This window comes from Rana temporaria, chromosome 6 (assembly GCF_905171775.1).
Source record: "Rana temporaria chromosome 6, aRanTem1.1, whole genome shotgun sequence".
Taxonomy (NCBI): Eukaryota; Metazoa; Chordata; class Amphibia; order Anura; family Ranidae; genus Rana; species Rana temporaria.
Window position 1 is genome coordinate 51260062 of NC_053494.1, and position 17317 is coordinate 51277378.

Genomic DNA, 17317 nt, shown 5'->3' on the forward strand with positions numbered 1-17317 from the left:
GAGAATCACGATTCTTTTGCTTAGACAAAAGATCACGATTCTCTCACCATTCTCAAAAATGTAATGCCAGACCCCCCCCCCCCCCCCAAAAAAAAATAAACCTGTGATTTATCTGAAAATATGAATATATAAAAAAAGAGACCAGCGATATGTCTATAATGTTAAAGATCATATAACTCCTATGAAAAAAGCAGAATAAAACTTTGATTCTGATTTTTTCATAGGAGTTATATTATCTTTAACATTATAGACATATCACTGGTCTCTTTTTTATATAGATCAGAAGCAGTACTGCCAGCAACCATTGGGTGGCGCATGGATACACACAGTTGTACAGAACTGTGAGAAGGTTTAATACATCAGAAGCAGTACCGCCGGCAACCACTGAGTGGCGCATGGATACAAACTACTGTTGTGAGAGAAGCTCAGGCATCTATCCAGCGGCGCAGGCTGCTGACGTCGGTTTCGATGTCGGCGGCATTTGCATTCCACACTGGTTACGTGGAACCAGCGGTGAACACAGAAGAATCGTGGGTCATCCCACGGGGAGATCGCGGGCGGGGAGAATTGAAATCGCCATTCTCTCCGCGATTAATCGTGCAGCTCCAACAGACGTGTTTGAATACTAGTCTGAACTCCACCGGAGATAACCCTGCCAGAAATCTGTCACTGTGGACCAAGGCATTTCCTGCACCACAGCCATACGTATACAAGGGGCATGTATGCGTACAGCTTCAGAGCCAAGAACACCTCTGCCACTTTTGATTGGTGGTTCGCAACGACAGCTTTCTGGCGGGTTTAGAATAGTATCCAAAGCACGCCTGAGCTCATCCCTGTGGCTCATTTATTACACTTCTCTGGGTATAACTAAAGTGGCTAGAGACAAGCCAATACAGGAAATGTTCTTTGATCAACTTTCAAAATGAGCATATAAAACAAGTCCCATTAACACTCTAATCTATCCCTCAATGGACATGAAAGAAAATATGCTTGTGGCCTTCACCCAGCTGACATTGAAACCCCAAATCAATATGTTCCTAAGAGTTAGGCAGAGGATCAAGTATGACAGAGTACCTGCTCAAAGAATCCATGCTGCTCATAAGCAATGGCTGTGGCGGTTTCTGGGAACTTGCAGCGTTTCTGCCACAAACCAGCCCACATGTCTTCTTCTTGGAGAAGGGAATATAACTCTGCAAGTGAGTCCAGGATCTCCTAAAAGAAAGATATATAAAATTTATTATATAAATATGCAAGAAAAGTTTCATAGAAGCATGCCATAGCAATCTAAAATGACACTTCTCCATCAAGTATTTCTGCCTAAATCAGGGGTGCCCAACCAGTGGCCCGGGGGCCACATGTGGCCCGCAGAGCCCTCTGATGTGGCCCGCGACCTCTTGCTCTGGGATGACGGGTTGGCACACCCAGATTGAAGGTTGCCTACCCGCAATGCCAGAGCATCAGTGTTGTGAATGAAGTCAGCGGTAGAGGAAGCAAGCAGCTGCGGAGCAGAGCCGCATAAGCCGTTGTTTCCCGTATAGTGCCGACTTCTGTGATAGGTAGAGTGAGATCAAATGCACTTCGCCTGGGACAGCAACAGCCGGCGATACCTGAATGAAAGACTATTGTGGCCCGTGACTGGTTACTAAGTCGCTTAAGTGGCCCTTGCTCCCCAAAAGGTTGGGCACCTCTGGCCTAAATCCTTCACCAAGTGGTGTTTATTGCAGACATAAATGGGAGGCCTAAAACTCAAAGCCTCCAAGATGTGAAATTAACCAATGTAGGGTTTTATACCCCACAAAAAGTATATAGATTTATCAAAATGAAATCCAGTACTTTGGATAGAGTGGTTGACTCCCCTTTAACTTAATCTCTCACGGATGCGTTTTCTTCTCCGTAGCTGGTATCTAGCTCCCACCTCGACACCACAAAGTCAGTCTATCTATTCAATCCTACCTGGTTGTTTTCTTCAATAATTAAATTTCTCATTAAAGGAGAAAAACTGTTGGAGTGTAACTCTACCATTTACTGTATTTATTGGCGTATAACACTCACTTTTTCACCCTGCAAATCAGTTGCAAATGGTGTGTGCGTGTTATACGTCGATACTGCAATCTGGGCTGCCTCGGAGAGAACGGGGAGGGGAGCGGGAATAGCGCCATCAGATTACATACAGCGAGAATCTCCCGTTCACTTGGCGGTCTCTGTAATAGGAAGTCCCGTCTCCTGGACTGGCTTCTATGATAGACAGAACATTGGTCCAATCCCTGTCCCCTCCGAGTCAGCAGTAATCTGAGGTGAGATGGACATTGATCAGGCTGCATTCATGGCAATGGTGAGGCTGCAGTTGGGCATTGATCAAGCTGCATCGATCAGCACTGACCCTTATGTTGCTTAAATTTTTTTTCCTGAAACTCCCCTCTTAAAATGAAGGTGCGTGTTATACGCCTGTGCGTGTTATATGCAGACAAATATGGTAATTCTGTAGCATCTAAAAACTGGGTGCAACCAAATATTCTAGTGGAAAATCTACACCACTGGAGATTGAAAAAGATGACTGCATATAATTCATCTTCCCAAGAACCACCAAAACACACATTTTAAGTGAAACTGGCATTTAGGCCTCAGGCAAACGGGGCCTCTGGCATAGCCTCCCTGAATGCCAGAAATCCAGATGCTTAAAAAACATGCTAAAAGCTGCATATTGCACACACATTTAGGCGTCTCTAGTGTTTGAGCATTATTGCATACTAATGGCCAGAATCCCAATTTATTCTGGCAACTGGAATTCATTGGCACATGAACGCAAGACTCATTTAGCGGTTAAGCATGTTTAAAGTGTTACGCCACATCTAGCATTTTGTTCTGCTCTTCAGCACCTGTCCTTAACGAGCCTTTGGCGTTTTATTTTTTTCAGCCTGTAAACATCTGTGTGTGTGCTGTATGCTCATACAAAATAAACTAAAATAAAAAAACAAAATAAAAGTATACGCTTTCACAGGCTGAAAAAAAAAAAAAAAAACACAATCGGAAATTCCGACAAGAAAACCGTGGATTTTTTTACGACGGAATTTGGGCTCAAACTTGTGTTGCATACACACTGTCGCACAAAGTTCCGACTGTCAAGAACATGGTGACGTACAACACTGCAACGAGCCAAGAATAATGAAGTTTTTTTTTTGCGCGTCGGAATTGCATACAGACAAATCGGAATTTCCGACAAGAACTTTTCCCGTCGGAAAGTTTGAGAACCAGCTCTCAAATATTTCTTGGTGGGAATTCCGACAGAAAAATTCCGATGGACCCTACACATGGTTGGAATTTCTGACCAAAAGCTCACGTCAAACTTTTCTTGTCGGAATTTCCTGAATGCCAGCTTCACTTAAAATGTGTGTTTTGGTGGTTCTTGGGAAGTTGAATTATATGCAGTCATCCTTTTCAAGGTCTCCAGTGGTGTAGATTTTCCACTAGAATATTTGGTTGCACCCAGTTTTAGATGCCATTACAGAACTAAATGGTAGAGTCACACTCCAACAGTTATACTTACCTGCTGTGCAATGGTTTTGCAGCCCAGATCCTCCTCTTCTCGGTCCCTCGCCGGTGCTCCTGGCCCCTCCCTCCTGCTTCCACAGTAAGCAGCTTGCTATGGGGGGGACCTGCCCCATCTCTCTCCTTGTTTGGCTATCAGGCCAGGCCAATGAGGAGCGAGTGTTCTGGACAGCCGGGGCTCTCGTGCAACATTGCTGGATCGGTGGGGCTCAGGTAGGTATTAGGGGGACTGCTGCTCACAGTTTTTTTTTTTTTTTATCTTACTGCATAAAGAGCATTAAAAAAAAAAAAAAAATACATCAGCCTTTAGAACCACTTTAAATCGGGAGTTCACCCGAAAAACAATTTTTAACATTAGATTGAGGCTCGTTTTGTCAAGGGGAATCGGGTGTTTTTTTTTTAAATCGAATAAGTACTTATCGTTTTAGAGATAGATCTTCTCCGCCGCTTCCGGGTATGGTCTTCGGGACTGGGCGTTCCTATTTGATTGACAGGCTTCCGACAGTCGCATACATCTTGTCACGAGTAGCCGAAAGAAGCCGAACGTCGGTGCGGCTCTATACAGCGCCTGCGCACCGACATTCGGCTACTTTTGGAATATCGTGACGCGTTGTATGCGACCGTCGGAAGCCTGTCAATCAAAAAGGAACGCCCAGTCCCGCAGCCCATACCCGGAAGCGGCGGAGAAGATCTCTCTCTAAAATGGTAAGTACTGCTTTAATTTAAAAAAAAACACCCGATTCCCCTTCACAAAACGAGCCTCAATCTAATGTTAAAAATTGTGTTTTTGGGTGAACCTCCACTTTAAGCTCTGTGTGCGTGAGCCCTTAAAAACAACTTCACTTTAGGTCAAGTAGTTGCCCGTTAAAATGTTCCCCCCACCTTCCTTGTTGTAATGCACATACTTTGAGTTAACATTACATTTTCCTTTGTCTTTTGTATGCTCATAAATAAATGGCTGATCAGCAGATCGTCCAAGTATAAAGCTGGCTACTCTGTGTACTCTTGATAAAGAAATCCTTTTATTGGCTACATGTAAAAAGACACGGTATCAGAAATGCGATGATCAGCAGATCTTCCCTGTGTTTTAGGGAGCTCTTGTACACCGCACTCCATCCCATTACTCTCTACTGTATTACTAGGTTTTAACTACCCATTTCTCTCATTTTAAATTACTGCTTAGTATACCAATAAAAGCCAAGATGATTTTCATCACATTGTTAATGTTTTGCATCACACTTTGACTTTTTTGCTTTAAATGTATCGGTTGTTTATTAATGTGTCTGGGGTCATTGTTAGAACACCTCTATCCTAAGCAAGGGAGCAGAAAAATAACCGAGCGGTGGGAAACCAAATCAAGTTTTAATGGCTGAGAATACATGTTCATAGAGCATTTGGCACAGAAAACAAAGACGGCAAACATTATCAGCGCAGTAAAACATTATTACTTTCTTTCTGCCAGAATTGATATAGTTACCTTCTCTGAAAGTGCTGATGCAGGAGGGAGAACACTTACTTGCTGTGGTGGGGTGATGCTTTCTTGCTCATAAAATTCATTTGTCTGTTTAGGTTTGATCTGAAGGCTGAGGCCTTTCTCAAAAGCCTGGTGTTCCAGCATGAGTGTGGACCTGAACCACAGATTGTGCGTCTTCCCCAAGTATTTCAGTACACAGGGCCGGATTGGGATTGGCGGCACACACTGAGACATGGCCTCCACAAAGCAGTTCAAGGCACTCGGCTGACAATCTCTCTGCACCTGGTGGCTCCCGCTGCAAAGGAATGGGCTGATTTCCCCCGCTAAAGCCTAAAAACAAGATGAAAAAACAACAACAATTGTCAGCTTCAATTAATAGAGTCCTCCTGGGCACCTCTATCAAAACAAAACTCTTATAAATGAAATGACAATGTACTGTGAATTATTAACAGCAGCTGAAAAAGACTAATATTCAAATGATAACTCTGCAGTCTAGAAGTCGAGACCGATTATGAATCTTTGCTCATTGTTCATTCCCCGACTTAGTTGGGGTAGGCGGTACACACTTTGGTGGGGGTAGGTCAGCCACACTGTGTGACCTTTGACCTCTGGGAACCCGCCTTTGACCTTTGGGGGAGGTCCCTGTTCCAAGTCCTGAGTCCTAGTCAATGGGAAACCCCAACCCCCTAACCCTAGCCATATTCTTCAATGGGAAACCCTAACAAAGAAAATAGATACGGGTATTTTTCGATTTTGTATCCAAAGTCATGTGGTTACTTTTCTGGATTCTGACTGGATGTTAGTGATCATAGCAGAATTCAGTGTATGCAATACATAGGACAAAATGCATGTTGACATAGGGAGTGTAGAGGTGGGCGGGGAGTCTACTGACATCAGGACTCCACCCACCGAGCTCTAGACAACCAACCCACCCACAGAATCTGCAGTTTTTCAGTTCTTATAACAGAGGGGAGACATTTGACAGGTAAGGATACATGCAGGAGGCATCTATATCAATATAGATCAGCACTTTGGCAGTAGTTTAGAAAGGATGAGAGTGGGTTTACATCCACTTTAAAGGACAGATTAAACTAGGTGATATTGCTGACAACAGGAGGAGTGGCCACTGGCAAAAAGGAAAAAAAAGAGATTTTTAATACAGCTTACCTGTAAAATCTTTTTCTTGGAGTACATCACGGGACACAGAGCGGCATTCATTACTATATGGGTTATATGGAGTACCTTCAGGTGATGGACACTGGCAATCTCAAACAGGAAATGCCCCTCCCTATATAACCCCCTCCCATAGGAGGAGTACCTCAGTTTTGTAGCAAGCAGTATGCCTCCCAAAATGGTCCCCAAAAGAGGGGTGGGAGCTCTGTGTCCCGTGATGTACTCCAAGAAAAAGATTTTACAGGTAAGCTGTATTAAAAATCTCTTTCTTTATCGTTACATCACGGGACACAGAGCGGCATTCATTACTATATGGGATGTCCCAAAGCAATGCTTACAATGAGGGGAGGGAGAACATCTCCAAGACAAAAGGATTTAATTTAGAGATATACTCAAATCATAATAAATCCAACTTAGTTGAGAAAAATAATTTTAAATTTTAAATTTAACTCAAAAAAAGGGGAGCCCCCGGAATCCGAGGGTCTCAAACTGCAGCCTGCAGTACTGCCTGCCCAAAGGCCATATCAGTATTCCTTCTTACGTCCAACTGGTAGAATTTTGTAAACGTGTGGACAGAAGACCAGGTTGCCGCCTTGCAAACTTGAGCCATAGAGATCTGGTGATGTGCTGCCCAGGAGGCGCCCATGGCCCTAGTAGAATGAGCCTTTTAATGATACTGGAGGAGGCAACCCTTTCAAGCCGTAGGCCTGAGTGATTAACTGCTTAATCCACCTAGAGATGGTGGACTTTGCAGCTGCCTGCCCCTTCTTGGGCCCATCCGGTACAATGAACAACACATCTGTTTTCCGGATCTTCTCTGTAGCTTTAAGATAGGCCTTCATGGCCCTGACAATATCCAAGGTATGCAGCAACCCTTCCTTTCTGGAAGTAGGTTTAGGGAAGAAGGATGGTAATACCAAATCCTGGTTTAGATGAAAACTGGATATAACCTTCGGTAGGAAGGAAGGATGAGGGCGGAGAACGACCTTGTCCTTATGAAAAATAAGATATGGTTCCTTACAGGATAAGGCCGCCAGTTCCGATACTCTTCTTGCGGAAACTATGGCGACCAAAAATACTAACTTCCTTGTCAGTAAAACCAAAGGAATTTCAGCCAACGGCTCAAACGGTTGTTTCTGTAAACTTGACAGAACAAGATTTAAATCCCACGGACAAAGCGGGGATTTAACTGGAGGTTTAATACGTAAGACCCCTTGAAGGAAGGTCTTAACCAGCGAGTGGGTGGCCAGCGGCCGCTGAAACCACACTGACAGAGCTGAAATCTGTCCTTTGATTGTGCTTAATGCCAATCCCTTATCCACTCCTAGCTGGAGAAAACTTAAAACTCTATCGATGGTAAACTTGCGAGAAAGCCATAGCTTGGACTCACACCAGCCTACATAGGCCTTCCAGACCCTGTAATAAATCACCCTAGAGACCGGTTTCCTGGCTCTGATTAGGGTAGAGATTACCTTCTGAGACAGACCTCTACCCCTGAGAATTAGGGATTCAGCTTCCAGGCCGTCAAATTTAGATGCCGTAAGGCAGGGTGGAGGATCGGACCTTGCGATAGCAGGTCTGGCCGTAGAGCAAGAGTCCAAGGGTCTCCCACTACCATCTTTAGGATTAGTGAGTACCATGCCCTTCTGGGCCATGCTGGAGCTACCAGGATGACTGGTATGTGCTCCACCCTGATCCTGCGCAGCAGGCGGGGTAGTAACTGGAGCGGGGGAAAAGCATAAAGAAGTTTGAACTGATGCCAAGGGCAAACCAGCGCATCGGTTACGCAGGCCATCGGATCCCTTGAGCGGGATATGAACCTGTCTAGCTTCTTGTTGAGTCTCGATGCCATGACATCCACGTCCGGCACTCCCCATCTTTGGCAGAGTGCTTGAAAGATTTGTGGATGCAGAGACCATTCCCCCGGCAATAGAGTCTGGCGGCTTAAGAAGTCCACCTGAAAGTTGTCCACTCCTGGAATAAATATTGCCGATATGCAGGGCACATGAGCCTCTGCCCATAGGAGAATCAAGCTCACCTCTCTCTGAGCGGCTTGACTCCTGGTTCCCCCTTGGTGATTTATGTATGCCACGGCCGTGGCATTGTCTGATTGAATTCTCACCGGGAACCCATGCAATTTTGACGTCCAAGCCCTGAGGGCTAGTCGAGCAGCTCTGAGCTCCAAGATGTTGATGGGCAACTGCCTCTCTGGCTTTGCCCAAGTACCTTGGCGAGTGCAACCATCCAAAATTGCTCCCCAGCCCGTCAGGCTGGCGTCTGTGGTCACTATCTTCCAGGCCACTGGGCTGAAAGATTTCCCCTTCAGTAGATTCTGAGGATCTAACCACCAACACAGACTTTGTCGGACTCTTGATGAGAGCGGCAACGGGATATCCAAGGCCTGTGGCCTTCTGCTCCATGCTGACAGGATGGCTGCCTGCAGGATGCGAGTGTGGCTCTGGACGTACGGTACCGCCTCGAATGTGGCCACCATCTTGCCTAGTAACCTCATACATAGGCGAATAGTCGGTTCCTTCTTGCTTAGAACCAGTAGGATTAATTCCTTGATGGCTTTGACCTTCATCAGAGGTAGAAACACCCTTTGTTGTTCTGTGTCTAATCTCATGCCGAGATATTCCAACTGCCTTGTGGGCTGGAATGCTGACTTTTCTCGATTTAGGACCCAGCCGAACCTCTCGAGGTATTGGACCGTGAGGGCCACTGCTCGCTCCAAGCCGGGAGACGAGTGATCTATGACTAGGAGGTCGTCCAGGTATGCTAGGATCGTGACCCCTTGGATCCTTAGTTTGGCTAGGATTGGAGCTAGGACCTTCGTGAACACCCGGGGGGCCGTAGCCAACCCGAAGGGAAGCGCCACGAATTGGAAATGACGCGAAGCCACCATAAAGCGTAGATATCTTTGATGTGGCTGATAAATCGGGACATGAAGGTAGGCATCCTTTATGTCTATGGACGCCATGAAGTCGTCCTTTTGGAGTGTGGCAGCTGCTGACCGCACGGATTCCATCCGAAATTAGCGGACCTTTAGGTATGCATTTACCATCTTTAGGTCCAAAATTGGCCTGACATCTCCATTGGACTTTGGGATGATGAATAGGTTGGAGTAGAAACCCAGCCCCTGTTCCAGGACTGGTACCTCTACTATTACTTCCTGGGAGAGTAGATGATTTAATGCCGACATTAATGCGGCTCCCTTCTCCGGATCGTTTGGAATCCTCGACTCCTGGAAATGAGGAGGAAACCTTAGGAAATCTAATTTGTAGCCCGTGGCCACGGAAGACCGTACCCACTTGTCGGGAATGCTGGCTTCCCAAACCTCTGAAAAGAGACGCAGCCTTCCCCCCACCTTCGTGGGTGGGGGCGCCCCTTCATAAAGGTCGGCTTGGGGGCTGGTTCTGCTGGTTTGCGAAACCACTGCTTTCTGCCTCTAGCAGCCTGTCCCTGCGATTTGCTGTTGAAGCTGAAGTTTGCTTTCGCAGGAGGCCGTCGATACTGTTTGGCATTAGAGGGCCCCTGCCCAGGGGAGTACTGTCGTTTAAACGCAGGCCCCTGAAACTTCCTTTTAGTTGGCAAAAGAGTGCTTTTGCCGCTTGAAATGGTCTGAATGTATTTATCCAGGTCTTCTCCGAAGAGTCGACCTCCATGGAAGGGGAACCCTACCAGGAGCTTCTTGCATGGGGGCTCGGCCTCCCAGCTTTTTAACCATAAGAGTCTTCTCATATGGATAAGGGATAACGATAAACGTGACGCTTGCTGGATAGAATCCTTAATCGCGTCTACCGTAAAGCGTATTGCCCTAGGGACATCCGAAAATTCTTCTGCCTGCTGGGCAGGAATAAGTTTAAGCATCTGCTTAGTTTGATCCGATAATGCTTGAGCAACCCCAATCACAGCCACAGCTGGCTGCACTACTGCCCCTGCAGTAGTGAAGGAGTTCTTAAGTAGTGCTTCCAAGCGTTTATCAACCAGATCCTTGAACACCTGTATGTTTTCTACAGGGCATGTTAACGATTTGTTAACACATGAGATGGCTGCGTCCACCGCAGGAGTAGCCCATCTCTTGGAAAATTTATCTTCCATAGGATATAGGGCAGAGAATCTTTTAGGTGGTAAAAAGATCTTATCTGGCTTGCTCCAATCTTGGAACAAAACTCCCTCTAGCAGAGGATGGATCGGAAACACTGCATTGCTTTGAGGCGCCCTTAGTGAGCCCAAAGCTGAAACCGTCGATACTTGGAGATCTGGTACTGGCAAGTTGAATGCACTATGGACCAAGTCCGTTAAGGCTTGAATCCACCAGCTCTCCCCTTGGGAGACTGCTCCAGACTCCTCTGTATCCGGGTCTTTGATCCCCGAACCTACTTGGTCCTTGTCCAAGAGGTCGTCCAATTCCCCTGAGGAAAGGACCTCCTCTTCTGAGGGTCCACGCTCGGGCGACGGAGATCTATTCCGTTTTCTGCCCCGCATAGCTGTGGCTATCATTTTTCCCATTCTTTTCTCCATCTCTTTTAAAGAGGTGAGTAATACCTCGTCCGTGACCATCTTAGGGCTGGACTGACCCGCGCCAGCTCCAGCCCCAGATCCCAATGGCCCCAAGGCTCCCTCTGGGGAAAGCAGCGGCATAACTTTGTCCGAGACCTCAGACTCTCTGGGGGAATCCCCACCTCTTGTACCCTCTGACCCGGATGCCATGGTACAATACCGAGGTACACCTGCTAGCTTATTGGTACTTGGAACTATAAATAGTTAATTGTCCAAACACCTGTTTGGGGGATAAAAAATGCCTCCTCTCCCCTAGATGAATTTTTTTTTTTCAAATCCAGGAAAGAAAAAGCATTCTGTCCCCCTTAGTAGTATTGCCAAGAAAAAACTATTGAGATGGAAAAGAACAGCCTATTTCTAGGCTTGAAAACAGTCTTCTGAAGACTGTAATATCTTTTCTGGCCACTGTGTGTCCTCGGCGCCCCGTGCTGCCGCTCTGGTCTTTTCCTCCTCAGTTCCAATCTTAGAATGAGCTGCTGGAACGAAAAAGGAAGGGCCGCCCCTTCCTTAAGCAACTGACCCGCCCTTCCCCCCTCAGCTTAACGGCGCGAATTGCACCTATAACACGGGGACGCGCGCGCGCGCCCGCCGACAGGGGGGGGGGGGGGGTTGGGGGGAAGGGAGCCTCTCCACGAGGAGGTCAGCGTTTGCAGCATCGCCTGGAGGCTTGCAGGTAAGCACAGCTCTCTGAACACACACATACACATACACACAGGCCCCACTCAATGCTTTTCCAACACTACAAGGGAGGTCACTTCTTATGGGGAAAAATACACATAGAGCCATCCTATCATTTAAGATATGTGACTAGTTTTGCCAGATGCAGCGCATAACTTTAGGCATGTCCCCTGTGACCCCCCAGAAAAAACCTGCTAAGAACCAAGTTCCGCAAGTTTTCCCCTCACTTACCTGCTCCATGCCGCAGGACTTTGCCAAGCAAGAGGCCCAATCTTCCCCCATCTCCGTGGGGCTGTCTAGACCTTCAGGCCCTGGGTTCCTATGAAGGATCCACTGTCCTGGGCCCATATAGCACTCTGGCAACAGAAACATTAGGCCCCCAAAGGTTTCTAAGTTCTGGGCCCAGGGTCCAGCTCTCTAAAAAGAAAAGCATTATGGGCTATACCCCAAGGGTTTGGGGTCCGGTTACTGACCACTTTAGCACTGAGGCCTTTGGACAGAACCGGTTAGCTCACCTAATCCCAAGGATGCGGAGGCAAGCTAAACCATGACCAACACCTAAGACACTGGCGTAAAAACTGAGGTACTCCTCCTATGGGAGGGGGTTATATAGGGAGGGGCATTTCCTGTTTGAGATTGCCAGTGTCCATCACCTGAAGGTACTCCATATAACCCATATAGTAATGAATGCCGCTCTGTGTCCCGTGATGTAACGATAAAGAAATTAGTAGGCCAATCTTCGAAGGAAAAGGTAAGTGAACCAACAATGAACCAACTTAAAGGAACATATTTAGAAAATAAAAAACGAACCTTTACAACCCCTTTAAGCCCTATAGGCAGAGTGTGTTTTTCCAGTCCACATGGGCAAGTAACTTGAATATAATGAAAATTAATTTTTTTTTATAAATGCTAGAATAGCCGCTGTGTTGAACTAATGGAAAAAATCATTTTTTTTTTTTTGTAGAGGAGTAATTCTAAATGACATCTCCATTACAAGTGCAGTCATTTCTGAACCACATGTGACCTGCATACTTGTAAATGGACCTTGGGAACTGTGCTCACTTAGGCAGTGTTGTAAACTGTACCAGTAATGTCACAAAGCATTATGGTGCAATCTAAATTCTTGTTCACAGATTCCACCCACATATCATTGCAGGCATAGGTGACACCGTGCACAAGGATGCACATTTCATCAGAGATTAATCCCTTATTATTAAAGTGTTCCACCAAATATAAAAAAGCTTTAAGCTCACTCTTTCAGTCTCCTCAGGCATACGTCTGGATTAGGGATGTCCCGATACCGATACTAGTATCGGTATCGATACCAAGCATTTCCCTGAGTACTTGAATTCGGTGGAAATTCTCTGATGCTTCACCCGATACCTGGCCAGTCAGGGTGATCGGTGCGGCAGGGGAGTTGTGATAATCACATTAAATGTCCCAGTATAAAAAAAAACTATTAAATCATTTTTTTATTCTGGGACATTTAATCATTTTTTTTATACTGGGACATTTAATCATTTTTATACTGGGACATTTAATAATATTTTTACACTGGGACATTTAGGGCCGGTTCACACTGCACCGATGTCAAGTTTGGATGTGATTTGCACCGCACTGCAGTGCACATCACATGCGATCTCTGTGCGATGCGATTTCAGCCATACAAATTGTATGGCCGAATTCACATCAAACTCGCACATGGCCCTTTTTTTTCGTAGCAGAAACTGATCGCATGGGTGTTCACACCCATGCGATCCAATTCCTGTCTGAGTTTGCAGATCGCACTGTGATATGCAAACTGATTTGGGGGTGTTGTTAACTTTTAAATGACACTCCCAGCAATTCGCATAGGGCAATGTGAACTGCCGCCGCAAAACCTGTGATGCGGGAACCCGCAATGGATTTGCAGGGTTCCCGCACTAACCGCTAACGCAACACATCGCGATTCCTCCTACCAGGCCTTGGAAAAATATTCTTCCACAAACTGGTCCTTGGTGCCAAAAAGGTTGGGGACCACTGCTCTAGAGACTTTGCCATGTCTGAAACTAAAATCTGTCAACATCGTACAAATGAACAGCCTTTCTTTCAAGAAAGAAAAGAATGTGATGATGCAAGCCTCAGTAATAGTAATTTTCATCAATACTGAAAGCCCATACACTTTTACCCCAGTGATAACCATCATGGATCACATCCATCAAACACTGACCAATAAGCTGTTGTCACAAACAGCACCTCTAAGCTGCCCAACCTGGTTCATTGCCAAGAAGCTTGGCCTTAGAAATCCAATGCATTTGTTACAATGAAAACAGCTGATTAACAAGAATTCAAGCAAGACAGGGATTTGTTCCCATTACATTTAAAGGTGAAAAGCCCCTTTTAAGGTCAGTGTTGGTCTTTTATTAATAACGGTCAGGACAATAGAAGACTTACTGCCCATTCACCAGTAGCTATGGATAGCTTTATAAAGCAAAACTTACAACTAACCAAATGACACAAATAGGTAAGATATGAAATAAAATACACAAAACAGAATTTACTCACATGCTGCTGCCGATCTGTAAGTATTTTCCACAGTCTAGGAAAAAGCTGAATCCAAATCTTCTCCGCCAAAGCTGTTGCTATATGACATAGCTGGACAAAGGCACTTAACAGTGCTCCTGTCTGTAACATAGAAAGGAGAAAAAAAAGCATATAACTAAACAGCATTGACATCAACAGCTGTCTAGAACAGCTTCTGTCACATACTGTGATGTGCAAATAGGAAATATTCTACCCAGCCAGAATACCATTTCCAGTGTCCCCTACACTAGGCTCATGCCTACGCATTTCACTGACCTTGACCTCTCGTAATGAGTCCAGAAACTTGTCGTGTCTGTTGGTCAGCATGTGTAGCTGATTTCCGATATCTTTTTCAGATTGTTCTTTTGTTTTCGAATTGGTGCTTTGATCTCCTGGTGCAAGCTCAATATCAATTTCCACATCCTATGAATAAAATAAACGAAACCGTCCTTAAAGTTATATACAGTACTACAGTATAGCTTTTTTTTATTTTTTCATTAGCAGCGACAACTATGGTTCTTTGCAATAAAGGCTTTTTACAATCTTACAAAATGTGGATCACAGTGTACAATTCTACAATCTATTGGGTGCCAGGATGATTGTCATCCCAGGTCAGCCAATTTAAGCCAAAGATTCCAAACCTGGAAGAAGTCAACAGAAAAAGTCACCAGTGAATGAAGAAGCAGGCACCATTGGAGCCAAGCTTCGCTTGCCACCATTATTGCCACCCGTGTCCCTATTAAGGAGATTCACACACTCCATTTGTCCTGTTTACCATTATCATTCAAAGTTCTTGGAACAACCCAAAATGTGGGATTTCCAAATTAATGGAGGAGAAATCTTCCAATGGGGACACTAGTTTTGGTGACCTGGGGGTACCCAAGGAATTCTCTTAATTGGCAAGGATTTCCTCTGAGTTCCTGTTTGGCTATGGGACCGGAAGTGAAGGGGAATCTCCGGAATGGGACAATGATGTTGGAAAAAAAAATAAAATAAAATCTGTCAGGATTGTAACTAGATACCGATACTAAGCATTTGCACAAGTATCTGTACTCGTGCAAATGCTCCGATACCAGAAACCTATGTTTTCAGGCTCGGTTCTTTCAATGCGATTCCCCCACTGCCAACATAAATGTAGAAAAGAAAAAAAACAAAAACAAAGCTGACAATTATTGGTTAAGGAGCGGGGCCGCCACGTCCTTAACAACCAATGACTCATTCAGCTGTCAGTGGGGTTCCCCTGTTGACAGCTGCAGTGTAAATGAAGTCCTGGCAATTTGACCTGTCAATAAATAAATAAATGCAGCCGGAAATGATTATCAACAACATTGCTCAGCCGCTGAAACAGAAAAGTTAAAAAGAAACATTTCTTTTTGAATCTTTCGGTTTCTTCATCTACAGATCAAAAGGGACGAACTTTGATCTGTAGACCAAGTCATTTTAAAGCAACATGTCAAGAAAAAAATATAATTTTTTTTTTAAATAAAATTTATCAGTTTTAACCTCTTATCTAATCAGCCTTAATCAACTCCTTATTCTCCATCTACATTTTAATTATTATTTTCCTGCAGATTTTATTGTTCACTTCTATTTTATGAACTATTAATAATTAAAACGTTGTTTGCTTTGTTAATGTTTTTACACCTTTAATATTTAGTTACACGCTTCACTTTGAAAAAAGCACAATTTGCATATCCCCGCTGCGGCTCCAGTGTGAATTTGCACAGGATGCATGTTTTGGTCTGTTCCAGGTCTGAATTCAGCCAAAAATTTGTGCAGAAATCAGACCTGAAAACGGTGAATGGGGACACCTGCTGGGAGACGGCGCTTGCTGCAAAATACGTGACCTACAAATTGCAGTTTTATGCCGCGCACACACGATCATTTTTCAGCATGAAAAAACGTTGTTTTAAAAAAATGTCATTTAAAATGATCGTGTGAGGGCTTCACATCATTTTTCGGCTTCTGAAAAACTACAATTTATTTTTTTTCGAACATGCTGCGTTTAACGACGCTTTAAACAATGTCGTTTTTCGGGTTGTAAAAAATGATCGTGTGTGGGCTAAAACGATGTTAAAAACTCGCGCATGCTCAGAAGCAAGTTATGAGACGGGAGCGCTCGTTCTGGTAAAACTACCATTCGTAATGGAGTAAGCACATTCATCACGCTGTAACAGACAGAAAAGCGCGAATGGTCTTTTACCAACATGGAATCAGCTAAAGCTGCCCCAAGGGTGGCGTCATCCCCATGGGACTGCCCCTTTATAGTGCCGTAGTACGTGTTGTACGTCACCGCGCTTTGCTAGAGCATTTTTAAAAAACGATGGTTTGTGGGCAACGTCGTGTTAATGAAGAGGTTGGAAAAACGTTGTTTTTTCTACATGCCGAAAAACGTCTTTTTCATGCCGAAAAATTATCGTGTGTACGCGGCATTAGACTTCATTAGGGGGAGATTTACTAAAACTGGAGCACTCATAATCTGGTGCAGTTGTGCATGGTAGTCAGTTTCGAACGTCAGTTTGCTCGATTAAGCTTTGACAATAAAACCTGGAAGCTTTTGCACTCTCAAGGTTTAGTAAATAACTCCCAGCCTACTTTGACCGCCGGCCACATCGTGGCACGATTTTCCCAAAGTTTGCTTTTTCCGGCAGGCCAAAGCGTTCCTATCCTAAAAATGTGATTCTTCCGCATACAGGAGAGGGAGGTTGAAGCTTCTCTAACCACAGCAGCTCTTAAAAAACTATAGTAAAAACTAGGGTTGTCCCGATACCACTTTTTTAGGACCGAGTACAAGTACCGATACTTTTTTTCATGTAGTCGCCGATACCGAATACCGATACTTTTTTTAAATGTCATGTGACAGTTTTCAAACCACAATACAGACTAAGGATATTTTCTTTAGAATTATGAAGAACTCTAACTCAAGACATTATAAAAGAATAAAAATGAGTAAAAATGAATAAAAATGTTTTATTTGCTTGTCACCCAGTAGTAAAAAACTCAAAGAATTTTCATAGAACATGTTGATAAATACAAAAAAAGTATTCTATTTAGGTACCTGGAGCATTTGCGCGAGTACGAGTACTCCCGCAAATACTCGGTATCGGTCCCGATACCGATACTAGTATCGGTATCTGGACAACCCTAGTAAAAACCTATGTGCAAGTTTAGGAGCTTTGGAAAAAAAAATGGCAAAAACTCCTAAACTCAAAATTAGGAGCTGCAGTGTACACGAAGCCTAAGAAAGTGTTTGATTTACTATCCACATTTTTAATCATGCCATACAGTAGAATGTTTGTTAACAAATGAAAAAAAGGACGA

The 17317-nt window shown here is 44.5% G+C and overlaps 1 protein-coding gene across 3 annotated transcripts in view; it reads right to left on the bottom strand.

Moving 5' to 3' along the window:
* Window positions 1-17317, bottom strand: part of LOC120943465 (transformation/transcription domain associated protein) — a 263678-nt gene that overhangs the window by 94919 nt on the left and 151442 nt on the right. For all 3 annotated transcript variants that reach the window (XM_040356782.1, XM_040356783.1, XM_040356780.1), the window contains 4 exons: window positions 14273-14419; window positions 13979-14098; window positions 5063-5350; window positions 1075-1212 (listed from right to left, as the gene is read on the bottom strand). In XM_040356782.1, coding sequence (XP_040212716.1) covers window positions 1075-1212; window positions 5063-5350; window positions 13979-14098; window positions 14273-14419 — 693 coding nt within the window. The remainder of the gene's footprint in view (window positions 1-1074; window positions 1213-5062; window positions 5351-13978; window positions 14099-14272; window positions 14420-17317) is intronic.